Source organism: Acipenser ruthenus, chromosome 4, assembly GCF_902713425.1.
Source record: "Acipenser ruthenus chromosome 4, fAciRut3.2 maternal haplotype, whole genome shotgun sequence".
Classification (NCBI taxonomy): Eukaryota; Metazoa; Chordata; class Actinopteri; order Acipenseriformes; family Acipenseridae; genus Acipenser; species Acipenser ruthenus.
In genome coordinates this window covers 20,368,708-20,396,422 of record NC_081192.1, presented here as the reverse complement: position 1 = coordinate 20,396,422, position 27,715 = coordinate 20,368,708, and the positions used below count along the sequence as shown (strand labels likewise).

The 27,715-nt window shown below is 36.8% G+C and overlaps 1 protein-coding gene across 2 annotated transcripts in view; it reads left to right on the top strand.

Annotated features, from left to right (window-relative positions):
- Positions 1-27,715, top strand: part of LOC117400239 (tyrosine-protein kinase Lyn) — a 56,327-nt gene that overhangs the window by 19,898 nt on the left and 8,714 nt on the right. For both annotated transcript variants that reach the window (XM_033999867.3, XM_033999868.3), the window contains exons 9-12: positions 8,271-8,453; positions 15,367-15,443; positions 16,951-17,104; positions 20,730-20,861. In XM_033999867.3, the coding sequence (XP_033855758.1) occupies positions 8,271-8,453; positions 15,367-15,443; positions 16,951-17,104; positions 20,730-20,861 (546 nt within the window). The remainder of the gene's footprint in view (positions 1-8,270; positions 8,454-15,366; positions 15,444-16,950; positions 17,105-20,729; positions 20,862-27,715) is intronic.

The window sequence follows — 27,715 nt, the reverse complement described above, 5'->3', positions numbered from 1 at the left end:
ATGTGTTTCCTACCAAACAATTTATTTTTATTTAAAAATCAGACTAAGACGGCCAATATTCAATACCTCATTTTCAATGCTAGCTTCAGTGTCCTTTTCACTGCCCCTTTTTAGTATTTAGTTCAACTTTTCTAATAAGTTTTAATGAACGTCAACATATACCCTCAATTACTTAATTGAACCAGTTTAGCCAGGTAATTTGGCCATAAAACCTGGAGTATGTACTTGAGGACCAGTAATAAGAAAAACAAAAAACAACACATTTAATGTTAGTCTGGTGCAGTGGCATATTTGCTTTATCAAATGATACTGAAGTAAAATGTATTATTTTGGGAATATTGCCATATTACTGCATTTGGATTACCACTGTCTGATATTACTTAATCTAGCCTTTTTTGTCCTTGTGTGAGCAAGATCATAATAAATTAAGCTTATGTGCCAAAGCAGTTAAAATGCTGTAAAAATAGTAGTCATAGAATCAATTTGCCCCTCTCATTGCTCTGTACTACGCAAACTAAATCAAATGTTATGTGCTCCGATGCCCACGTGCAGGGTATGAATTCACAAAAGCTACTAGCTTTGCAAATATAAAAACGTTTTGGATGGTTTCAGGTTCAAGATGTTTCCTCTTGTTTGTTCGTCCCTCTTGACGTCTATATTAAACGTATAGTAAAATGCTTTCCTCTGTTAATTGTTACACAACGGGGTAACTGCTGGACCGTGCAAAAGTACAGCACATTTCCTTTTTTGCTTCTGTTTAAAGGGTCCAGTGCTAAAAGCAAGAGACATTTAATATGCCCTACCAATAAGGATCAATGCAATTTCTGGCCTCCTTGCATATAGATGTAAATTCACTGTATTTTTGCATGAGTAGGCTTGCTACTATTCGATTTTTAATTTTTTTGCCAAATTGACGATTAATATCAATGTTTATTTTTATTTTTTTATCTTTATTTTTCAATTCAAGCAGAGAATGGGTGAAATCGACTTTATGCTTTAAAAAAAACAGACTTTTTATGCCATTGAAAAACATTTCATTTAGCGAAGCCCCTTTCTCATATTCAACATGCAACAAAACTTGCACTTATTATTCGGAGTCTGAGCTCCCCTCTCCTGCTTCAGTACAGCCGGACTCAGAGCCACTGGAAGACAAGGCAGACGGGCCCACTTTGTCCTGCCGTGGAGACTTCAGCCGTCGGACAGGGTATTGTGACCAATATTCATAAAGTGTTTTTCTCTTGCGCCCCGTTTTCAAATCAAACTAGTTACTGTCACCGTATACCTAAAGCAAAAGCTTGCGCACACCTTAACCCGCTAATTTCAAGTAGGCACTTTGAATGACAGGCGCTGTAGCTGGCAAATGAGAGCATTCTAGCACTGCTTCAGTCAACAAGATCTGTCAGAACAGGGTGAAACTACAGTACTAACAGACCACAGAGATGACTGACAGCGACCCCCAGCCATTCAGAGCGGAACGGAGACGGGACAGACAGCAAGTATTAAAACTACACAAACTGGAAAGGATTTCTAAATTATTATTTTTGGTTAGAAAATTAAAAATAGCGAGTGGTTTATTTCGGTCAAACTCATATTTTTTAAGAATTTGATGTTGAACGAGCATTACTGATTTATTTTTTTTATATATTTTTTTTTGTATTTTTTTTTTATTTTTAAAAAATTTAGTCGTCGCCAATTGTTTTTACCCCGGTTTTCACCCCAATTTAGCATGCCCAATTATTATCTGTGTCCCCGGCTCACCGCTCGCAACCCCCCCGCCGACTCAGGAAACGGAGGCTGAAACACGCATCCTCCGAAACGTGCTCCTTCCAAGCCGTCATTTTTCGCACTGCAGATCCACAGCAATGCTACCAGACCTATAGTGCCGGAGGACAACACAGATCTGGCGGCTCCGCTGCAGAGCCACAGGCGCCCTATCGGCCACAGGGGTCGCTGATGCGCGGTGAGCCGCGGATTCCCCTGCCGACCTAAGCCCTCCCTACCCGGGCAGCGCTTAGCCAATTGTGCGCCGCCCCCTAGGAACTCTCGGTCACGGTCAGCTGTGACATAGCCTGGATTCGTACCAGCGATCTCCAGGCTATAGGGCACATCCTGCGAGGAGCGCCTTTACTGGATGCGCCACTCGGGAGCCCAGCATTACTGATTTAATATCGAAAAGTAGCAAGCCTAATTATGAACAATTATATTGAATGCAATTTGTAATTCAGAAGAGATTTTTTGTCCTGGATGTCTTTTTAAATCAAATTAATTTGGTTGCTTTCCTGTATGATTCATTCATGAACATGTTCCTAAACACATCTGTGGTAGCTTCATTGAAGTTAAGAAACCAGAAACCTGATGGTTGTGGTTCTAATATTTCACTTGAAACTTGAAAATGACTTTACCAGTTATAGTATTATTTGGGAATTGTATTTTAAAGTAAAGGGAAGTGGAATGAACAGTTTTGTCTTAATTAAACAATTAAGAATAAAAGCCTACTACTACAAAAAAATACTCTTACCGTACATTGAAAGCTGTAATTTTGAGAATTCTGCTTAATGATTAATTTAACACATGATAGCACATGATAGCAACACAAAACTCTTTATAAACATATTGATGTGATCTTTCATTAACAATCAGATGTTACTAAACACTAAATCTCTCTGATAATCACTTGTAGTATGGTAGCACAGAATTGTGGTGGTGTCTCATCAGTTTTGTAGTAAATGCTGGCCATGTTATCCCCATGTTAGATTATACTGCTCTTAGACTGCAATTAGAACATTAGAAAGGTTACAAACAAGAGGAGGCCATTTGACCCATCTTGCTCGTTTGGTTGTTAGTAGCTTATTGATCCCAGAATCTCATCAAGCAGCTTCTTGAAGGATACCAGGGTGTCAGCTTCAACAACATTACTGGGGAGTTGGTTCCAGACCCTCACAATTCTCTGTGTAAAAAAGTTCCTCCTATGTTATGCTCTGAATGCCCCTTTGATCTAATCTCCATTTGTGACCCCTGGTCCTTGTTTATTTTTTCAGGTCAAAAAAGTCCCCTGGGTCGACATTGTCAATACCTTTTTCATAGATTCCTTCTTCAATTTCAGTATCTCCCATATGGTATATATAATGGACATTTGTATTGTTTGCGTGCAGTACCTTACACTTTTCTACATTAAATATAATTTGCCATGTGTCTGCCCAGTTCTGAATGCTGTCTAGATCATTTTGAATGACCTTTGCTGCTGCATCCGTGTTTGCCACTCCAATTTTTGTGTTGTCTGCAAATGTAACAAGTTTGCTTACTATACCAGAATCTAAGTCATTAATTTAGATTAGGAAGAGCAGAGGAACTAACAATGATCCCTGTGGTACACCAAGGGTTACCTCGATCCATTTTGAGGTTTCTCCTCTAATCAGTGCTTTCTGTTTTCTACATGTTAACCAGACCCTAATCCATGTGCATGCATTTCCTTGAATCCCTACTGCGTTCAGTTTGAGAATTAATCTTTTATGCTGGACTTTGTCAAAAGCTTTCTGAAAATCTAAATAAACCATGTCATATGCTTTGCAATTATCCATTGTCGATGTTGCATCCTCAAAAAAGTCAAGCAGGTTAGTTAGACACGATCTCCCTTTCCTAAAACCATGCTGACTGTCTCTCAGGATACTGTTACCATATAGGTAATTTTCCATTTTGGATCTTATTATAGTTTCCATAAGTTTACATGTAATAGAAGTCAGGCTTATTGGTCTGTAGTTACCTGGTTCGGATTTGTCTCCCTTTTTGTGGATCGTTATTATGTTTGCTATTTTCCAGTCTGTCGGTACAACCCCTTTGACAAGAGACTGTTGCATGATCTTGGTTAGCGGTTTGTAAATAACTACTTTAATTTCTTTGAGTACTATTGGGAGGATCACATCTGACTCAGAGGATTTGTTTATTTTAAGAGCTCCTAGTCCCTTTAACACTTCTGCCTCTGTTATGCTAAAGTTACTTAAAACTGGATAGGAACAGGTAGACATGTGGGGCATGTTGTCTGTATCCTCCTTTGTAAAAACTCCTTTGTATAGCTTTTTGATTCAGAGTATTAGTTGCACCTGGTTTTCTAATAGTATTTGTCAGAATCTGCATGTCTAGCAAGAGACAATACAGGTATGCAAAAGAGAAGATAATATCTAAGAAATGTCCAATATTTGAGAACTACATTGCATTATTTACAAAGAAAATATAAAAAGTTGTATACTTGTGCCAAAATAGGATAGTATAATGTTAACAGACAATTTTGGCACAAGTATACTTGCAGTATATTACTTTTTTTGTAAGGGATGATATTGGATTCTGATCCAAACTTCTTTATACCATCCGTTAAATGTCGAACACCATGGAAGGTGAAAAATAACAAAAATGATTTAACAAATGTGCACACATTATATATTAATGTGCAAGTGTCCTATGTTATTATTATTTATTTCTTAGCAGATGCTCTTATCCAGGGCGACTTACAGTCGTAAACAAAAAATACATTTAGTAAACATACACGTCAGATACTAAATACTGTACACCCTCGCTATAACAACCCTGTTTGGGTCCAAAGCCTTTTGTTCGCTATAATAAAAGGACAAACCAAAACGAACAAGCTGCTGGAGTAGGTTAAGGAAGTCACCTTGGATAAAGGCATTAGCTAAATTATTAGTAATATCAGTACTATTTTTATTCTTTGATTTTCTTTTACAGTATTTGTCACTACTACCACTAATAATAATAATAATAATAATAATAGCAATGAGTTGTGAATAAAAGTACAGTACCTATTTGTGGCATGCTGCATCTAGTATTATGGCTATATCCTATTCGTTAAACACAGTACAACCCCCACAAAAAAAAAAGAAGTGCATCAACGTTTCAGTTTTGTTTCATGCAAATGTTGATTTAAAACCTTGGTTCCTTATTTAAAAAAAAAAAAAAGTTGCTTTGCCGTGCCGGTTGCACAGAGCTGTACAAGCCAACATCAGCAGCACTTCATCAGATTACTACACCAGATTGATTTATTTATTTATTTATTTATTTATTTTTAAAATCAGTATTTAATTTTATAATGAAGGCCATATAGCGAGGATGGAAATAGTATATCTACACTCGGCTGACAGTTTGGACCTGAGACTGTAAGGGTTGGTTTATACTTCTCTTGCAGACAAAAGCCGTATGTCAGCTGCAGACAGGTCTGGTGCGCCAGAAGGATTGAAGCACCCCCAAGTTTGCAGCCTTTTTGACTCAGCAAAGTGGTCGTAGCTGTCGGTCATACTTTCAGCCAGTCTGCGTTACTGCCGGTGTCGACTTGTGACTAGGGTTGCCAACAGGCTCCACAATCCCGCAACACTTTGAGACGGGATTTTAAAATTTTCCTTCTCATGAGTGAAGTGAATGTATAAATTGGCTCATATATGTTTATATGAGCAGCAAACAAGTAAAACTGATCAGCCATTCTCCATACTGCCTTCAATCACATGTATTGAACAGCTGAGCAACGTTACTGGTTTGATGGGGAAAGTAATTGCATACAGAAAATAAATTGCAATGTTAACTTTAGTGACTCAAATATATAAAAGAATAACAATAATACAAATAAAAGTACATTGTATTCATTATTATTATTATTATTATTATTAGTATTATTAATTATTATTATACAAGGGGCGGCACGGTGGCATAGTGGTTAGCACTGCTGCCTCACAGCGCCAGGGTCCTAGGTTCAAATCCGGCTTAGGGTACTGTCTATGTGGAGTTTGCATGTTCTCCCCGTGTTCCCGTGGGTTTTCTCCAGGTACTCCGGTTTCCTCCCACAGTCCAAAGACATGCTGTCCAGGTTGATTGGTCGCTCTAAATTGCCCTCTGTGTGAGTGTGTGTGTGTGTGTGTGTGTGTGTGTGTGTGTGTGGTGCCCTGCGATGGACTGGCGTCCCGTCCAGGATGTAGTCTCGCCTTGTGCCCTGTGTATGCCAGGTTAGGCTCCGGCTCACCGTGACCCTGTAAAGGAGTAAGCAGTTAATGATAATGGATGGATGGATGGATTATTATACAAGTGGTTGCTGCGCATTTTTTAGAGGCAAGTTTAAAATCCTGTTCTGTTGTTCATGTTTATTGGGTTCCTCAAAAACTTGCTCTATCGCGCTTCACTGGCTTTCGACCACGCAACAAATGTTGGAATTTTTCAACATCATCCTATCCTGTGCGTTTTGCTGTCGCAGACACACAAGAAAAGGCCAGACTTTTCAAAAAGTACGCAGCTCGCGACAGTGTGGGTGATGTCATTCCGACCGTTGGAGACTACTGACTGAGACCAAAAATTGGGTCGCAGTCGGAAGTATAAACCAGCCTTCAATTACAAGCAAGCACCACACATTTATAATAAAATTACCGGTACATTTTATTAATTGCATTAAAGAAATGAAAAAAGCAATGTTAACATGCTACATTTATACACACCATAGGGGCTACAGAAAGCATTTTTTTTTTATTAAATCCGAGTCAGTGATAATAAATATTGTATTGTATTGTAATTTTTTTTTTTTTCCTGGGTTGGGAAATAACGTTAACGATTTAAAAGGTAACAACAAGATAACAAAATGTGAATCCTGGTGAGCAGAGTACAGTAGCTTGTAATTCCAGTTTGTAACTTTGTTTAAAAAAATCATAGCCTTCAATATAAATTTATATATTTTGGCTATCTTAGTGTCTATTTTACCCTTTGTTTCACTGGAGCAGACATAGTCATGTGACATATACCGGTGCGCTGACTGGATAGGATTGCTTGAGTTGTCAGGACGTTGTCAGGGGTGTTACACAGGGCAATCCTTGCGGGGTTTGGTTGCAAGCAATATAGTTACTGCGAGAGCTGCTGACCCGCTTTCAAGATCAATTATTATTAATAATAAAACATAATCGCGTAATTATTTTCATTCTCCCGTAGTAATAGTGAAACTAGAAAACAAATGATGCCCAATAGCAGTTCAATTTAAACTTTTTTTTTCTTTATTCCCTAAACAAATACTACATAAAGTTGACATAGCATTTTATTTTATTTTTTTTACTTTGTCACTCCTTGCTATTTCTTCACAGTAAACAGTGGCCATAGACATGTTTTCACAAAGTAATACATGAGGTTTACTTGTGCCTTTTTGTACAACCAGCAAGAAAACTGAAATTTAACTTTAAATTTAATTTTTTTACTTAAATTTAACTATATAAATATATAAATCTCACATCACATGGAGCTCTTTTTCATTTGCCGTTTTTTAAATTGCCGCTCAAATTCTGGTGAGGCGGTAAATAAGCGCAAGGTATTTTTGTCATTTCTAGCGAATACGAACATCTGATTTTTGTTTCTGAATACATGTCAAACAATATTTCTTCGGATATTTGTCCCAGGACTATAATATATTATATGCTTTTGTTTAATTTGTATTGGTCATATTTATGCAAAGATATGTCTAAAAAATTAAGAACGAATACAAGCCTTGTTACCGATACTGTGGGTATAAACTTGAGTTCTCATAAAGGTTTCCGAAAATGATTAGGTAAAATGTAATAGTAAAATTTGATTTCTTTCAGAATAAATTCATGGAAAAGGGGGTCTGCTTGATAACTTTTACATTAATCTGTGTTGCTCATCATTTTGATGAGCTGAGTTTTCTGAGTTGTTTTAAAAGATGATGTTTGTATGAGATCTGCAGCTGCTTTCAACTGATTCACACGTTAGTTTCATATGCACACGTCCACTTGTAGTAGTCCCTAAGGTTTAGTTAGCATAACACATTGCTTTGGTTTTGCAGATTTAATATAGAATGGTCAGAAATGTATTTCTTTTTTTTTGTGAACAAAATATTTAATTGTTTTTTAAATGGAATGTTTATACAAAAAAAATAATTAGTTAATTACTATTATACATTTAAAGGTCTTAATGCAGTGATAAACTAAGAAGTTTTTAAGTAAATTGGTTCAACAGTATTAGCTACCCCTCTGTGTTCATTAATACTCTTAGCAATAGCTACAGTGTGTCAGTGGTTTTATTATGGTATTCAACCATCTTAATGCACAAGCAAGAAAGCCTGTATTATTATTGATGCATGTAGTGTTATGATTTGACTCGGAGATCTTCCTTGAAAGGGCCCCTATAAGTCAACTATTACAGAACCAATGAATACACTTTTTTCTGAACAAGGCCTTTGGCTGCTGCCTGGTCTTTCAGTTGATTTACTGTACTTTCTTCATTAGCGTACTACAACAACTCCACTAAAGTGGCCGTGAAAACCCTGAAACCAGGCACCATGTCAGCACAGGCTTTCCTCGAAGAAGCCAACCTGATGAAAGCCCTTCAGCATGACAGACTGGTGAGACTGTACGCTGTGGTCACCAAGGTGGAGCCCATTTACATCATCACTGAATTCATGGCAAATGGTATGTATGCTAGTTTAATATCTAAGCTAAAACAATATTGCATACTGCACAAGCAAGGAAGTCTGTATTGTCATTGATGCTGGTTGTGTATTAACAAAGACACCCAGCACAGATCAATAACCTACCATTCACGCTTTGTAGACTCCTTAAAGAGCAGTCATTTGCTGTTCCAGTCATCACATCCTGATGACCTTTTTTTATCTTAAAAACAGCTCTCGAGCATGTCTATCTACAGTTGGTACACCGGAACGTAATCACTGACATGTCCCTTTGAAATAATTTTCGATGTACTGTAAGCAATCGACCAGTAAGAAATAAGACATACAGTACAGTATAACAAATGTGCTTACCATTTATTTTAATTGTATTATATATATATATATATATATATATATATATATATATATATATATATATATATATATATATGATTGAGCACCTGTAATAATTTATATAGTTACTTGCTGATGCGCAGAGGCACGCTTTCGATATATATATATCATAAACATGTAGTCGAGTCCTCAAACCTCGAGTCAGAGTCCCGAGTGCCGGGTCCGATTTTTTTTTTTTTTTGCGCCTGTGACTCGAGTACGAGTTCTGAAAAATGCGACAGTAATCAGTCGCGTATCCGCCCGTCACATATCCACCCTAACCATTTATCCGCCATGATAAACCTCTTCAGCAACGTTAGTTTATTATTGAACAGCGAAGATTAGTTCAGATATTGTAGATCCTACCAAAGTTTTCGTACACTGTGTTGTATGTGCTCCGTGCGCTGCCATTAGTGGTAGTGTCACGTGAGCTGTTCAGTGTGTTGATATGTAAATAAATCCTGTTTGCCTGCGGGGGGCGTATCGGCTTTAACCTCTGTTTCGGTCTCCTGCCTGTCACTCAGCAGCGAATGCACGTGTGAATATAGTAATTGTTATGTGGGTGTGTAATGGTATTTAAAAAATAGGATTAATTCATTCAACCTTTTACATATCCGCCCTTACTCTGGTCCCACAGCAGTTGGATATGCGATGGATTACCTTGTGTGTGTGTATATATATATATATATATATATATATATATATATATATATATAACAACATCTGATTGGTTAAACAGCATCACATGACCGTGCGCATATATATAGCATATAGCATGGCTTGCATACTAATGAGCCGCTTCACACTGAATAAATCACTATGCACCACTACATTCTAAATTCCATGACAAACTGCCATTTTATTTGTTATTAGTTACAAAACCACTGCAAAAAAGAGGACCAGTGTTCAGTCTCTAGTTTTATAACACTGAGCTGGACTAAATACATATACATAAATACATTAATACAGTAGAAGCTTTAACATCTCTGCTGACAGCGAGTTTAAAACCAGCAGTAATGTATTCCTGTCAGTCAGGAAAACTGGAAAAACAGGTGAAGTAAAGGCTAGACACCACCCCCCGAATTACCGGCCTGGATTTGAAATGTCTGCGGGAAACAGAGGCACTGTCCCCTGACACCGCAGTTGGATTGGTGCGTAAAGTCTGTTTGATCGTCAACTTAATCTAGCACGACTTGGACGCAAGGATGTCCGACAACTAACAAAAGCATCTTTTGAGATCCAAAAGGATGAAAACCTACTAGAATATGTGTGCCTCGCATATAATGAGTTCACAAACTCACCTCAAGATCTGACTTCAGTCTCCATCATAGCTGCTCCCCTTACTTCCTTAATGTCATTTGAAACTCCGGTCATCATCACAGTTTGTGCTCAGTCTCCTAGTTTCTAGTGAGATGACACTTTGGATGCAGAAATTCATAATAAACGAAAATGTGCAATTTATTTTTAATAAGCGAACAATGAATTAAATTAAATTTGGGACTATATTACACTGTGGTTGTATACACAATAAAAGTTTCTGGTTTTGTCTTAATTTAAATGTGTTTTAATTATTTTAATTATTTTTCTTCCCACAAATGACAGGTAGCCGTGTTATAAGCGGTATAAACCACTTCTGGGGAGGTTAAAGGCGTGGTATATATCATAGGAACGGCACAGCCCGTCGTGGTTTATACCTAGGGCTTCTGTTTTGGGGGTTTTAGTAATTGTATTTTTCAGTGCTTAATTTTCGTGTTTTATGTAAATCATTTTTTTCGGGGCTTTCGTTTTTGATAATATTGTATTATGAAATTAGTGTTTTCAGTTACTTTTCAAAATGAGTTTTTTCTTTTTCTTTTTTTTTTGCCAAAATATGTATAGTAGTAACTCGACAGTACTTGCACACTTAAGTTTTTAAGTACCTTCTTTCCTTTGCTGTCTTCCACAACGAAATCCCTACGGTCACAGGCACATTCTTCTGGGGTTTTTGTGTGTAGGCATTTTTGTACATTTCGCCACAATTCTGTTTTAAATCCTCTGTATCTTAACTGTAATACAGCTTGAAATCCCGCCACCAAGCCTCCATCCTGATTGTATACTCGTTTTAAATCTCGCAAGCGGAGTCTCCAATATAAATGTCGAAATGTGCTGTCATTCAGTAGTTGGGGCGGGTTTAAAGTATAGAGAACGAATCAATGATAGATCTAAGTCAGGAAGGCGGGACATTGCCCAGCAGCACTGGGAAATGTATTTATTATTATTTTTGTAGTAGGTTTTATTTTTTAATGGGAATAAGGTAAAGTCAACGTGAATAGATTAACCATTTCCACAGTTTTTCCGGTGCTTTCCGGTGTTTATTGGCTATCCACCGATTTCATTTTTTTTGTATCGGGGGTGTTTAATCGGGTTTTATTGGTTAAAACCGAAAATCAAAAGCCCTATTTATACCTTACATTATATATATATATATATATATATATATATATATATATATATATATATATATATATATATATATATACATACAGTGCCTATAGAAAGTCTACACCCCCTTTCAAAATTTTCACCTTTTGTTGCCTTATAGCCTGAAATTAAAATGCATTAAAATAGTTTTTGCTCATGGTTGAGTCTTTGCTTTGAAATGCATTACCCAGCAGAGGAAACCTACAGGAACTGCTTCAATTTGTCCTGAAATCATGTGAATCACTACAATTTAACACCGGTGGAGGCCACTTAACTTGGTGTGTGATTTTGAAGGCGATTGGTTGAAGAGGATTGCTATTACAAGGGGGGTGGACACTTATCCAACCAAGCTATTTCAGTTTTTATTTTTAATTAATTTTCTACAAATTTCTAGAATATTTTTTTCACTTGGAAGTTGTGGGGTAGGATGTGTAGATCAATGAAAAAAACAAACTATTTTGATTATTATTATTATTATTATTATTATTTATTTCTTAGCAGACGCCCTTATCCAGGGCGACTTACAATCGTAAGCAAATACATAAAGTGTTACAATACAAGTAATACAATAAGAGCAATTTTTTTTGCATTTTAATTTCAGGCTATAAGGCAACAAAAGGTGAAAATTTTGAAAGGGGGTGTAGACTTTCTATAGGCACTGTGTGTGTGTGTGTGTGTGTGTGTGTATACTGTGTGTATATATATTTTCCACGCAGGGAGGCTTTAACATGCATGCATACATACATACATATATATATATATATATATATATATATATATATACATACAGTAGAGAGTCAATTATCCAAACTAACTGGGACCAATACTAGTTTGCATAATCGATTTGTATGGCTAATCGAACAGGTATTAATAACAATTACAGATGAACCCATTTTATATCACCTCGCTTAATGTCATACCCAGTTTATTATCGCAGTTTTTTAAAACTCACTCACCATGCACCATAACTCATCTCACAAACCTGCTTTATTGTCACGTTTTGTACAGCCTGTCAAAATCCGGTGTGGCTGGGCTTTACTAAGTAACCACAGGATATACTTGATTTTCAACGCAGCTAACAAGCAATAATCATGTCGGTTGATAAACTGACATTTTGTGCAGCCTGCCAAATGCTGCGTGAGCGGTCTTAACGGGATACAGTTTAGTTACAAAACACCAACGTCGTCAAATTTTTCTTCTTTAACAGTCAGTTTTATATAAGTGCACACAAAACAACAAGAAGTGCAACTGCAACAATTTAAAGCACACAATGCTCCATCTAAGGTTTTTGGTGGTCTGAATAATTCTGTAACTTTCATTTGCCTCAGTCTGCTGGTTCTTTTTTTTGGCAGCTAAATCTCATAGCCGTTTTAGCAGCAGAAGCTGTGTGTGTAATACACCACACTTAATTCATCATGTGATTACAGGTGTGTTCGGTTGATTAGACAGTACGGCTGACCAAAGATCGGATAATTGACTCTCTACTGTGTGTGTGTCTCTCTCTCTCTCTCTCTCTCTCTCTCGCTATATATATATATATATATATATATATATATATATATATATATATATATATATATATGTATACAGACATGATCAAATTTGTTGGTACCCCTCCACAAAAAACGAAGAATGCACATTTTTCTCTGAAATAACTTGAAACTGACAAAAGTAATTGGCATCCACCATTGTTTATTCCATATTTAATAGAAATCAGACTTTGCTTTTGATTTTTTATTCAACATAATATTGTAAATAATAAAACAAATGAAAATGGCATGGACAAAAATGATGGGACCGCTAACCTAATATTTTGTTGCACAACCTTTAGAGGCAATCACTGCAATCAAACGTTTTCTGTAGCTCTCAATGAGACTTCTGCACCTGTTAACAGGTAGTTTGGCCCACTCTTCCTGAGCAAACTGCTCCAGCTGTCTCAGGTTTGATGGGTGCCTTCTCCAGACTGCAAGTTTTAGCTCTTTCCATAGATGTTCGATAGGATTCAGATCAGGACTCATAGAAGGCCACTTCAGAATAGTCCAATGTTTTTTTGTTATCCATTCTTGGGTACTTTTAGCTGTGTGTTTTGGGTCATTATCCTGTTGGAGGACCCATGACCTGCGACTGAGACAGAGCTTTCTGACACTGGGCAGTACGTTTCGCTCCAGAATGCTTTGATAGTCTTGTGATTTCATTGTGCCCTGCACAGATTCAAGGCACCCTGTGCCAGGCGCAGCAAAGTAGCCCCAAAACATAACCGAGCCTCCTCCATGTTTCACTGTAGGTATGGTGTTCTTTTCTTTGAAAGCTTCATTTTTTTCGTCTGTGAACATAGAGCTGATGTGACTTGCCAAAAAGCTCCAGTTTTGACTCATCTGTCCAAAGGACATTCTCCCAGAAGGATTGTGGCTTGTCAATATGCATTTTAGCAAATTCCAGTCTGGCTTTTTTATGTTTTTCTTACAAAAGTGGAGTCCCCCTGGGTCTTCTTCCATGGAGCCCACTTTCGCTCAAAAAGCGACGGATGGTGCGATCAGAAACTGACGTACCTTCACCTTGGAGTTCAGCTTGTATCTCTTTGGCAGTTATCCTTGGTTCTTTTTCTACCATTCGCACTATCCTTCTGTTCAATCTGGGGTCGATTTTCCTCTTGCGGCCGCGCCCAGGGAGGTTGGCTACAGTTCCATGGACCTTAAACTTCTTAATAATATTTGCAACTGTTGTAACAGGAACATAAAGCTGCTTGGAGATGGTCTTGTAGCCTTTACCTTTACCATGCTTGTCTATTATTTTCTTTCTGATCTCCTCAGACAACTCTCTCCTTTGCTTTCTCTGGTCCATGTTCAGTGTGGTGCACACAATGATACCAAATAGCACAGTGACTACTTTTCTCCATTTAAATAGGCTGAATGACTGATTACAAGATTGGAGACATGTGTGATACTAATTAAAGAAACTAATTAGTTTGAAATATCACTGTAATCCAATTATTTATTATCTTTTCTAAGGGGTACCAACAAATGTGTCCAGGCCATTTTGGAATATCTTTGGAGAATAAGCAATAATTCATCTCTTTTCACAGCTTCTTTGCTTTATTCTATGACATACCAAAGGCATGCAAGTATACATGATAAAATAACTTTTAATTTCATCACTTTTCAGGAGGAATGAAGCATTATTTCAATGAGCTGTAAGGGTACCAACAAATTTGAGCACGTCTGTATATATATATATATATATATATATATATATATATATATATATATATAGTGTAGCTATATTTACACTGTGGCCCATGCTTAAAAAAAAGTTGTATTGCACTTGATTGCACCGTCAATCAAGATTAGCTTGAAAAAAGATGGCAGTGAGTATGAAACTGGCACTCTGTGTAGTGGGCAGAGCTCTCCCCAGAGGCTTTGGTCATACTGTATGTTTGGGGATTTAGCTATTTTTTCTTGAGCTGCATGACTTGACTCTCCTTTATAGACTTGGTAGGTGGTGTCTTTTTAAAGATTGCTACAATACTATTCTGATTTCAACACATGTTATTGTTATTTATGCATTACGAAGAGAGACGGCATTGAGAATTAACCCGGAAAGGTACGTTCTGTTTTGAGTAGTAATGATAGATATCTTAAACAACAATGTATTTTTAAAATCCATGCAATACAAAAAATAACATGGGCTGAAGTGCATTCCGAGGAAATATTTCATCTCGGTGTTCTTCACTCTTGAGGTTTATGATGTCACATAACCCCTCGATTTAAATATTTTCTAGTAATGCACTGCAGTGTGTGTGTGTGTGTGTGTGTGTGTGTGTGTGTGTGAATATATATATATATATATATATATATATATATATATATATATATATATATATATATATATATATAATCAAGGAAATAACTAAGAATAATTTGCAGTTCCTCTACTGTACTTCTACTTATTTAATAGCCCTGCATTCATAACATGTTCACTGAAACATTAAAACAGTACAGCTTAAACAGTAAACCTGGGACTGCAACAACAGAACTTACTCATTTATAGTGAATAACAACACTCCTAAAACATTTGTCTTACAGGTAGTTTGTTAGATTTCCTAAAAAGCGAAGAAGGCAACAAGCTGCTATTACCAAAGTTAATTGATTTTTCAGCTCAGGTAAGCAAAGGTGTTCTTTTATAATTCTAATGCTATGTATAAAAAATGAAGCTGCCGTTTATTGTAATACGTAACAAAGTTTTAAAAAGGACATTTTAAAACAAATCTCTAGGCTTCCCATTTTCAAAATTTGCAGCACTGTTGGTTTATTTAATACCAAACAAAAATAGAAATACATTTCAAAATGTGCATTGGTAAACCAAAAAAGAGGAACATAAAATGTGCTTATTTGCAGTCACTTTCTGACTAGTGGCTGGTTTCACACGCCCTGGTTAGCCCTAATCTTGGATTGCCGTACCAAAGGTAACATTAGGCGATCCAAGAATAGTGCTAATTTGGGTCTGTGAAAACCAGCCATAGATGTGTTATTGCAACATTCACTGATATATTAAAGAATACGAAATACAGTAAATGCTTTGCAGTAGACTCTGCATCAGTGTTGACATTGTGCCCCCATTTCAAATAAGAAATAGGATTTCCTATGTCATTTCCATAGCATACCATGTGGACACTGAAAGGGAAAAAAAAACAAAAAAAACAGTTTAAAAGACAATATGAAATAACAGGAACATTTCTCCTCATTTTAATGCTTCCTCCAGTCAGCCTTAAATGTTTTTGTTTTCCACAGCTGGAACTATACATACATAAATACATTTTCACTCTGTATACACTTCTGCTTTATTTAGTTTCACAAGCATACATTTTATGGTTTGATACTTACTCATAGGCGGTTTCTTAATGGTCTTTGTGGATTTCAAAGTAATACTCGTGTTCTGTAGAGCTCGGACGGTTCAAATAATAACACGAGAATGCACAGTGCAGTCTTTGTGAGGAACCTGTTCTGTTCCCACACTGGGTCAGCTGCTCCAGGGGTTGTTTTGTTTTAAAAATGGTAAATTACAACAAAAAAAAAAACAGGGTTTCAAGAGACCAGTGTGGTTGATGAATAACTGCTGATACCTAGAACACTGCCAAATGGTGTTATGTTTCCTATTGAAGAGTGTTGCACAGAAAGAGGATCTACAACCTCTTTTTTTCTGAGGATTGAAACCAAGTGTTGATGGAAGTTCTCCTTTATGAGCAGTTCCTAATATTAGAGTACCAATTTTATTTTTTAGATTTGTCAGCCAAAAATGTACTTTGGCTTGTTGGAATGCCATGTGATATATACAGTAATATACTGGATCTCCTCACAGTGCTCATCCCCCGCTGGGGGGCAGTTGAAATAGTAGAGACATGAGCATACTGTATGTCACAGTTCTTTATTGATTTATATTGAGATATTTTCCCTTTTTTGTTTTACATTTTTATGTTTTTGAGAATGTACAAGCATGAGGACATCTGACCAATTCCAAAGGACCAAATTCTACTGTATTTTTATAACATTGTAATCTATTCGTATTACTTGATTATTGTAATTATTATTATTATTATTATTATTATTATTATTTTATAACAAGGCATTTCATTTAATGTTGAACCTACAGTATATGTGCTTCTGTTGCAGATTGCAGAAGGGATGGCTTACATTGAAAAAAAGAACTACATACATCGTGATCTGAGAGCAGCAAATGTCCTTGTTTCAGAGTCACTGTTATGCAAAATTGCTGACTTTGGTTTAGCGAGAGTAATTGAGGATGATCAGTACACAGCCCGAGAAGGTAAAAACCCTCTACTAAGAGTTATGGAATGTATGCACATAAAAACGGCAGATAATTACCAATTTTATTCACAATATCTGTGATTATTAGTTGAATAATTCTCTCTTTTTTTAGTAGTATTTGTTCAGCTACTGTATAAGCTAAAACTTTTGCTTGATTTCAACCATTTGGTCTACCAATAAAGACATACAGTATGATCCAGAGAAAACAATAAACATTATCACTGCATGTGATCATTGGACTGTAATTAGAGAATCAGAAACATATATTACCAGTATAGATTAAAGGCTGAAAGTATATATATATATATATATATATATATATATATATATATATATATCAGTGCCTTTCAAACGTATTCAGACCCCTGACCAATTCTCTCATATTACTGAATTACAAATGGTACATTTCTTCTGTTTGATATTTTATTTTAAAACACTGAAACTCAAAATCAGTTACTGTAAGGTGACATTGGTTTTCTGTTGGGAAATATTTTTAAGAAAAATAAAAAACTGAAATATCTTGCTTGCATAAGTATTCAACCCCTGTGCTGTGGAAGCTCCCAGTTTACACCGATGAAAGAAATTGCCCTAACGAGGACACAATTACCTTACCATTGGCCTCCACCTGTGAACCATTAAAGTTGCTGTCACATTTTCTGGATAAAAACCCCACTGTTGAAGGATCATTGGTCAGGCTGTGAATCTGAAGGAAAATGAAGACCAAAGAGCATTCTACAGAAGTTAGAGATAAAGTAATACAAATGCATAGATTAGGGAAAGGGTACAAAATAATATCCAAGTGTTTGGATGTCCCAGTGAGCACAGTTGGATCAATAATCAGGAAGTGGAAGCTGCATCACACCACCCAGGCACTGCCAAGAAAAGGCCGTCCCTCAAAACCCAGCGCTCAAACAAGAAGGAGACTTGTGAGAGAAGCCACAGAGAGGTCAACAATCACTTTGAAGGAGCTACAGAGTTCAGTGGCTGGGAGTGGAGTAATGGTGCACCAGTCAACCATATCAAGAGCTCTGCATAACACTGGCCTGTATGGGAGGGTGGCAAGAAAGAAGCCGTTACTCAGAAAGTACCATCTGAAAGCACGTCTGGAGTTTGCCAGAAAGCATGAGAGTGACCCAGCTGCGATGTGGGAAAAGGTTTTGTGGTCAGATGAGACCAAGATAGAGCTTTTTGGCCAAAACTCAAAGTGCTATGTGTGGCGCAAACCTAACACTGCCCATGCCTCAAGACACACCATCCCTACAGTGAAGTATGGTGGTGGCAGCATCATGCTGTGGGGATGCTTCTCATCAGCAGGGACTGGGCATCTTGTTAAAATTGAAGGAAGAATGGATGGAGCAAAAATACAGGGAAATACTGCAAGAAAACCTGCTTCAGTCCGCTAAAAAACTGAAGCTTGGGAGGAAATTCACCTTTCAGCAGGACAATGATCCCATGCACAAGGCCAAAGCAATATTGGAGTGGCTCAAGAACAAAAAGGTTAATGTCCTACAGTGGCCCAGTCAAAGTCCTGCTCTCAATCCCATTGAGAATCTTTGGCACTATTTGAAAATTGCGGTCCACAAGCGTCGTCCAACCAACCTGAACAACCTGGAGCAAATCTGCCAAGAAGAATGGGCCAAAATCACTCCGACACTGTGTGCAAAGCTGGTACATACTTACCCCAAAAGACTTAAAGCTGTTATTGCAGCAAAAGGTGGCTCTACCAAATATTAATGTGTGGGGGTTGAATACTTATGCAAGCAAGATATTCCAGTGTTTTATTTTTCTTAAAAATATTTCCCAACATAAAACCAATGTCATCTTACAATAATTGATTTTGAGTTTCAGTGTTTTAAAATAAAATATCAAATAGAACGAAATTTCAATGTACCATTTGTAATTCAGTAATATGAGAGAATTGGTCAGGGGTCTGAATACTTTTGCAAGGCACTGTATATGTGTGTATGTATGTATATGTGTGTGTATATATGCATTTAAATGAGGATTTGTTTCCACTTATCTACACACCATACTCCACACTGTTAAGGGGAACAAAGTTTATTGAAAAAAATTATATATTAAAAATACAAAACTGAAAGATCATAATTGGATAAGTCTCCACCCCCCTGAGTTAATACTTGGTGGAAGCACCTTTGGCAGCAATTACAGCTGTGAGTCTGTTGGGATAGGTCAATACCAACTTTGCACATCTAGAATTGGCAATATTTGACATTCTTCTTTACAAAACTGTTCAAGCTCTGTCGAGTTCCTTGGGGAGCGTTGATGGACAGCAATCTTCAAGTCATGCCACAAATTTTCAATTGGATTTAGGTCGGGGCTCTGAGTGGGCCACTCAAGGACATTTACATTTTTGTTCCTTAGCCACTCCAGTGTAGCTTTGGCTGTGTGCTTTGGGTCGTTGTCATGCTGAAAGGTGAACTTCCATCCCAGTTTCAGCTTTCTTGCAGAGGGCAGCAGGTTTTCCTCAAGGACTTCTCTGTATGTTGCTCCATTCATTTTCCCTTCTATCCTGACAAGTGCCCCAGTCCCTGCCAATGAGAAACACCCCCATAACATGATGCTGCCACCACCATGCTTCACAGTAGGGATGGTGTTCTTTGGGTGATGCGCTATGTTGGGTTTGCGCCAAACATAACGCTTTGCATTAGGCCAAAAAGTTCCATTTTAGTTTCATCAGACCACAAAACTTTTTGCCACATGGCTACAGAATCTCCTGAGTTTTTTTTTTGCATACTTCAAACAGGATTCAAGGTGGGCTTTCTTGAGTAATGGCTTCCTTCTTGCCACCCTACCATACAGGTCAGATTTGTGGAGTGCTTGGGATATTGTTGTCACAGGCACACTTTGTGAATCACTACAATTTAACACAGGTGGAGGCCACTTAACTTTGTGTGTGATTTTGAAGGCGATTTGGTTACACCTGAGCTAATTTAGGATTGCTATTACAAGGGGGGTGAACACTTATCCAACCAAGCTATTTCAGTTTTTATTTTTAATTAATTTTCTACAAATGTCTAGAATCATTTTTTTCACTTGGAAGTTGTGGGGTAGGATGTGTAGATAAATGAAAAAAAATGATTTAAAAATCCCTTTATGATTTCACATTGGTGACGCACAGTAAATTATTTTTGTGCCAGAATTTCATGTTCTGTTTTTTAACTGCCTTGCACTAAATTTGCCAGTAGATTTGGTTACTAAACAACTCTAAAAGTCAATCAAGCCCCTGACAGCTAAAGTACCTTACACTTAAAATCTCCAAATTACCTTGTGGAGTTCCGTGTTTAGTATTCAGCTGTGCAACCTAAAAGTCATCCTTCTGATGGTATGTAATGGCAAAGTACAAAACAGATGTTTATGCAAATTATTCACAAAAACACATATACGCAGCTGTGACCAGGAGAAGACTGTAATCTGAAAATTATTTTCAATAACCTTTTTTGACATGAAATAAGTAAAAAAAAAAAAAAAAAAAAGCTTGCCTTTACAATTGTAGCTGGAGTGTTAATTACGCAGAGCTGTATTCATATGAATGAGAAATTAATCCTGATATGCATTTTTCTACAATGATGATCCAATGCATGTAATATTTTGGTGTGTCACAGGTGCCAAGTTCCCAATAAAGTGGACCGCTCCGGAGGCAATTAACTATGGATCATTCACTATCAAGTCAGACATGTGGTCCTTTGGAATTCTCCTTTATGAAATTGTTACATATGGAAAAAATCCATATCCAGGTAAGACTCTTGACAAAATGTCAAACGTGCCAATACATTTTATTTGAGATTTCTTAGAACAGCAATGGAACTAAATACAGTCAGCTCATTAATACTTATTTCAAGGGACCAGAAAAAAAGAGTCTTGTCAGTAATTCTTTTATTCAGAAGTCTAAGCCAAATGCATACTGTCAGTTTTTACTGAAGTGCTAACTTATTGGTAGGGCCACGGAACATTCATGATTTCACGAATTTCACGGAAATCGTGTATTTGACTGCCTACCGTGAAAAACGTTTTTTTTTTTTTTTACATTACTCTTCATCAGCTTTTATCATGTAGAAACCATAGACAACTACATAGAAATGTCTGCAACAATAATAAAACTACGACTAATAGATCCTACATTTATCATGTTGACAGTCTTGGATGTTACATCTTTGCCATGAGATGCAATCCCTGATTTCACAAGCTGAGGAGATGAAATTGAATCTTCCAAGCACCATGCCGCTGAAAGTGACAAAAATGTCAATATTGTTGATTTCTGGGTGAGGTCTGAAATCAGATTCCCAAACATGGCAAAAACTGCACACTGCTTTTTGTCAATTCCACCAAACTCTGTGGATGTAGAACGAGCAGTTTCCGCATATAGACAAGTTTGTACACCACAAAGACTAACCATAAGTGTTGAAACTGCAACAACATGCACGCTGCTGGCCTTCAACAAATAACTATTTTTCTGCTCACGGGCCAGATAATTATTGTGTGTGTGTGTGTGTGTGTGTGTGTGTGTGTGTGTGTGTGTGCGTGTGCAATACACTAGATGGATAAAAAGTCGTATATGATTTGTTGTTCTTGTTTTTCCTGTTCTTGTTCTTCAGATTATTTTGTATAGGTTGATTCGTTCAAGTAGCACGATGTTATGTGGTTTTAAAACGTCATATATAATTTATATAACACAAAGTTTCGGTTTTATCACTTGCACTTAACCCTGTTTTTAACATTTCGTTTTTCAAAGCCAGTATAAAGCTATACAACACAGCCCGTTTAATTACTGTATGAACATAGCCTACGTTTTAAACGTTTACAAAACTCAACAACGTTGCCGAATTTGTCATTCAAATCAGTTTTGTCTGCTTGTTACTTTTTTTAGCCAACACATTTAAATGACCCATGTTTGTTACATTTTAAAAGATTGTTTTAAACGTTACAATGTAAATGTTGACTCAGTAGCTACCATCAACCACTTCAACTCCAGATGTAAAAATGAAACCCCTTCCCAGGTACCAGATTTTGAAAATAATAATAATAATGTTTTCAAACCTGTAATTGCTATAAAATGTCAACATATGATAAATAAAACAAAAATAAATGACTTAAACTGTGTTTTTCATTAACCCTCTATGCTGCTGTGTACTACATACCCATATTCAATATAGAGAGAAAAACTTTTTTTTTTTTTTTTGAACAATGAAAACAAAAGCGCTGCTAATAACGATAATAATCAGGAAACAGTAATTATCAAATAAAAATCAAACAACATCAAAACGTGTGCCAATATCGACTTGTTCGGTGCCATTTATTGAAATGTTCAATACAACAGAACCCGGGATTGCCTTCGCAACCACTGCACATTTTTCTTGTCTTTTCTTTTGTTTTCATTTTCGTAGCAGACCCTGTACCTTTTTTACGATGTCTGCTTCGCTTGTGTTGGAGGGATAGTCACAAATGCGTGTACACAGCTACTTTGTGCAGGCATTGTGATGGATCTGCCTGCCGCATTGCCTGTACCCAGCGCTGTGTTTTGATAGTATTTCATCACAGCACTGCCATTTCAAACCAAACAGCTTCCCGTTTGCAGCTGGCTTACCTGTAAAGTAGCTGCATGCTCTCCTGTTTGTTCTGTTCTTGGCTTTACATCCTCTTCATTATAAATCGCTGAGTGATAAGTTAGCATCACTGTCTCTGGTATCGAACGGCATGGTACTGTAAGTGGGTTTTCAATTGACGTACGTGCGTACGTCATAGTGTTGAAGTGGTTAAATGTTAATGTTTCAACCTCTGATTTTCTTTGATGCGCTATTAATTTTAGGCAACTTATAAAAAAAACTTTTATTTTTTTAAAATAAAATGGCACTTGCGTAACAATCTGTGAAATCCTATATATATATATATATATATATATATATATATATATATATATATATATATATATATATATAATATATATATATATTTTTTATTGTAATTCGTGAATTTCTTGAAAAAGTACCATGAATTTTCTGTCGCCCTACTTATGGGTAGGGCCTTGCAAAATTCATGGGAGAATTAAAACAACAGGACTAACCTGCAATTCAGTCATAAACCTCCAGATGTCTGTATAGCCACTCCAGCTAAACTGATCTAAAGAATAATTAAGGAATCAACACATGCAATTCTGGATAATTATGGTCATTCTAGAAATTGATGCGTTTAAAGAAAAAGCTTACCTCGAGACTTGCTGTTTTAGAAAAAAAATGGATGCACCAACCAAATCAAAAAGCATTTATTTGAGAGATAGCAATATCCACCTGGTGTCTCAGCTGTCCCAACGCATGGTATGGGACTAGTGGATCATATCCAGTGGTTTAGCCGTAACGTTAGAGTTCATCAAATGTATAATGAAGTTGAAAAATTTTAAAAATAAAAAAAATAAAAATAAAATAAACACAGCTTGTATGTTACATAATCTATCAAATGCCCAGATTCCAATATATTGTTATATTAACTATAATGTTCAGGGATCAGTGACAGGAACAGGAAATCCATTAAAAAATATATCTCCCCTTCTGTTTACAAATTACATATTTGTGCCCGACAAGATCCAGATATCAATGACTTTTTTTTTTTTTTTTTTTTTTTAAACAAATGATTTGCGTAAAAGTGTACTGGTAAATTTAAAACTTATCAATAATGTATTTACACTTATGACTTCTCTGAAATAATATTGAAAAGAACTTCCTTTTAAAATCCTGTTATACATATTCATAGGGATGTAAGGGTTAAATAAATGTCAGTAGCCCTCTACAGCGTTCTGTTTATTAATCTGTTAATATGTACTTGTAGTACAGGGATGAGAAATTCAAATGGTTAAAGTTTTGGTAATGTAATGAGATTATTGTTTGATTGCTCATTACGTGGCTTACTGTGGAGGCTATATCGACATCGTGTGTCTAGAGGACTAAATTTACAGGTTGAAAAACATAACTACAACCTTACATTTTAACTGTCATCTTACTTTGAACTACTGTACAACAATATGGCCTTACAAAAACAACAGTTATTCTTATTTGCTTTAATGACAACAAACAATGTGGCTGTGAAGCAAATAAACACAGAAACAGTATACATATATTATATACAGTACTGTGCAAAAGTTTTAGGCAGGTGTGAAAAAATGCTGTAAAGTAAGAATGCTTTCAAAAATAGACATGTTAATAGTTTATATTTATCAATTAACAAAATGCAAAGTGAGTGAACAGAAGAAAAATCTACATCAAATCAATATTTGGTGTGACCACCCTTTGCCTTCAAAACAGCATCCATTCTTCTAGGTACACTTGCACACAGTTTTTGAAGGAACTCGGCAGGTAGGTTGGCCCAAACATCTTGGAGAACTAACCACAGTTCTTCTGTGGATTTAGGCAGCCTCAGTTGCTTCTCTCTCTTCATGTAATCCCAGACAGACTCGATGATGTTGAGATCAGGGCTCTGTGGGGGCCATACCATCACTTCCAGGACTCCTTGTTCTTCTTTACGCTGAAGATAGTTCTTAATGACTTTCGCTGTATGTTTAGGGTCGTTGTCATGTTGCAGAATAAATTTGGGGCCAATCAGATGCCTCCCTGATGGTATTGCATGATGGATAAGTATCTGCCTGTACTTCTCAGCATTGAGGAGACCATTAATTCTGACCAAATCCCCAACTCCATTTGCAGAAATGCAGCCCCAAACTTGCAAGGAACCTCCACCATGCTTCACTGTTGCCTGCAGATACTCATTCGTGTACCGCTATCCAGCTCTTCGGCGAACAAACTGCCTTCTGCTACAGCCAAATATTTCAAATTTTGACTCATCAGTCGAGAGCACCTGCTGCCATTTTTCTGCACCCCAGTTCCTGTGTTTTCGTGCATAGTTGAGTCGCTTGGCCTTGTTTCCACGTCGGAGGTATGGCTTTTTGGCCGCAAGTCTTCCATGAAGGCCACTTCTGACCAGACTTCTCCGGACAGTAGATGGGTGTACCAGGGTCCCACTGTTTTCTGCCAATTCTGAGCTGATGGCACTGCTGGACATCTTCCGATTGCGAAGGGAAGTAAGCATGATGTGTCTTTCATCTGCTGCAGTAAGTTTCCTTGGCCGACCACTGCGTCTATGGTCCTCAACGTTGCCTGTTTCTTTGTGCTTCTTCAAAAGAGCTTGGACAGCACATCTGGAAACCCCTGTCTGCCTTGAAATTTCTGCCTGGGAGAGACCTTGCTGATGCAGTATAACTACCTTGTGTCTTGTTGCTGTGCTCAGTCTTGCCATGGTGTATGACTTTTGACAGTAAACTGTCTTCAGCAACCTCACCTTGTTAGCTGAGTTTGGCTGTTCCTCACCCAGTTTTATTCCTCCTACACAGCTGTTTCTGTTTCAGTTAATGATTGTGGTTCAGCCTACATATTGAATTGATGATCATTAGCACCTGTTTGGTATAATTGTTTAATCATACACCTGACTATATGCCTACAAAATCCCTGACTTTGTGCAAGTGTACCTAGAAGAATTGATGCTGTTTTGAAGGCAAAGGGTGGTCACACCAAATATGGATTTGTTTTAGATTTTTCTTCTGTTCACTCACTTTGCATTTAGTTAATTGATAAATATAATCTATTAACATGTCTATTTTTGAAAGCATTCTTACTTTACAGCATTTTTTCACACCTGCCTAAAACTTTTGCACAGTACTGTATATATATATAAATAAAATGATTCCAAAGCTGTAGATGGAATATACTTAACAAAAGGCCTGCATGCCATTTGTGTAATCATGGTCACAATTGGGATGCACCATTAATGATGGGGGAGAACATACAGAACACTTTGTAATAATAATAATAATAATAATAATAATAATAATAATAATAATAATAATAATAATAATAATAATTAATAATATTCCAATGTATGCTGTAGATTTTATTATTTTTTTCTTTTTTTCATTTGCCTTTGCAGGTCTGCAGTGTTCTCCCCAGCATTAATGGTACATCCCAGTTGTGACCCTTTCATTTTCAGTTATACCATTGTTTGGTTTTCCATTATTTTAGCAGGAGTAACCAAAAATGAAAGAGGTGTAATTTTTAAACCACTGACTCATTATTTTATTTTATTTTTTCAGAGGAAACAAAAAACAAAGTTATTGTGATTTTCACCAAAATTACAATTCTTTCCATTTTCTAATTCGAAATGAAAAAACGCAATGAAAACAAAACAAAAAAAAGACCATATTTTCATTTTTTTCAATTTCAGGAAACATTCTAAAAATGTAATCGATAAGCGTTACACGGACCGTGAGCACTATGGCAATTTGAAATGCATCATAGGGTCAGCAGTCCCAAAACAGTACTAAAATACTGTACAGAGGCTTTAATCCGGATGTAAGTTAATACAATTCTCAATATCCTTTACACAGCTGTTCGAACTAGGTCAATTCATTTTATTCAAATTTTTCTTCCCTGGAGGGGCTCCAAAATGATTTGTACAAACAGGAAATTCATGTTGAGTGAATTTGTGTTCTAAGAAGTCATTTACATTAAGTGGCTGCTAAATTTGGCCGTAACCATGTTGATAATTCGTTGTATCAGGAAATGTGTTTAATCATAGTTTGTCTTAATGAGAACTGACTGTAGTATCATGCCTTGCCTAAATGTAAACACTTGAGTGGAGTACGTCATTCAGTTCTTATACTATAGAGATCTTTGTAAACAACACATCATTTTTAAAGAAATATAACGAAATGTGCTAGAAAAAAGTGTACCAGCTTCTAGTATTTAAAAATAATGGGCCATTTAAAAGCAGTTGATATCCTATTAATGTGTAATACAACCCCCTATGAAACTTACAGCCTGCAAAAAGGAGCCTGTGCTATACAGTAAATGACTGGCTTTACATGACCAAAGACTTGGAATGTCTTGTCTGGTTAAACTACACAGAGACACTTCCTAACAATCACAGTAAAAGCTGCTTTCTCCATCTAATTTTGATTGTACACAATTTAATTGAACTACTTCTCCAACAAAACTCTTTTGTTTTCAAGTTCTAACTTTGGTAGGTTACCCTTTTACTGCTTCATTTTTGTTTTAATGAAACACCACTCAGTAGCACTGGTGGCTGTTGAGTGCTGCTGATGTTAAGAAAAGCAATTTGTCCTTGGTAACTGTGAAACTGACTACTAAGTGAGAGAGGCATGGAGTCTTCCTCCGTAGTAACTGCAGAATCTTTGAAGCTTTGGCAAATGAAATTAAGGGTCTCTTTTGAAGATTAAAATACAAATGAAGTTTTTCCTGACAGCAACAATTGTGTGATATTCATGTCAAGTTATAATTTTAGGACATCCTTCATCGCCCCCTTCAAAGTGGGCTTTATTTCCATTTTGCCATGTCAAGAAATACTTGATCAAATTATTACCTGTAATTGGCTTTGGCTTTGGCTGTGGCTTTGGCACTCCTGGGGTTGGGGAGATGGAATCCAGCTTAGGCTGTTTCTCCTCACCGCTCTGCGGCGACCCCTACAGGCCATGTGCCGAGTGAGCTTGAGGGCGGAGATTTGCTGGGCTGGTCTTTGTTCTCCAGAGGCCGGT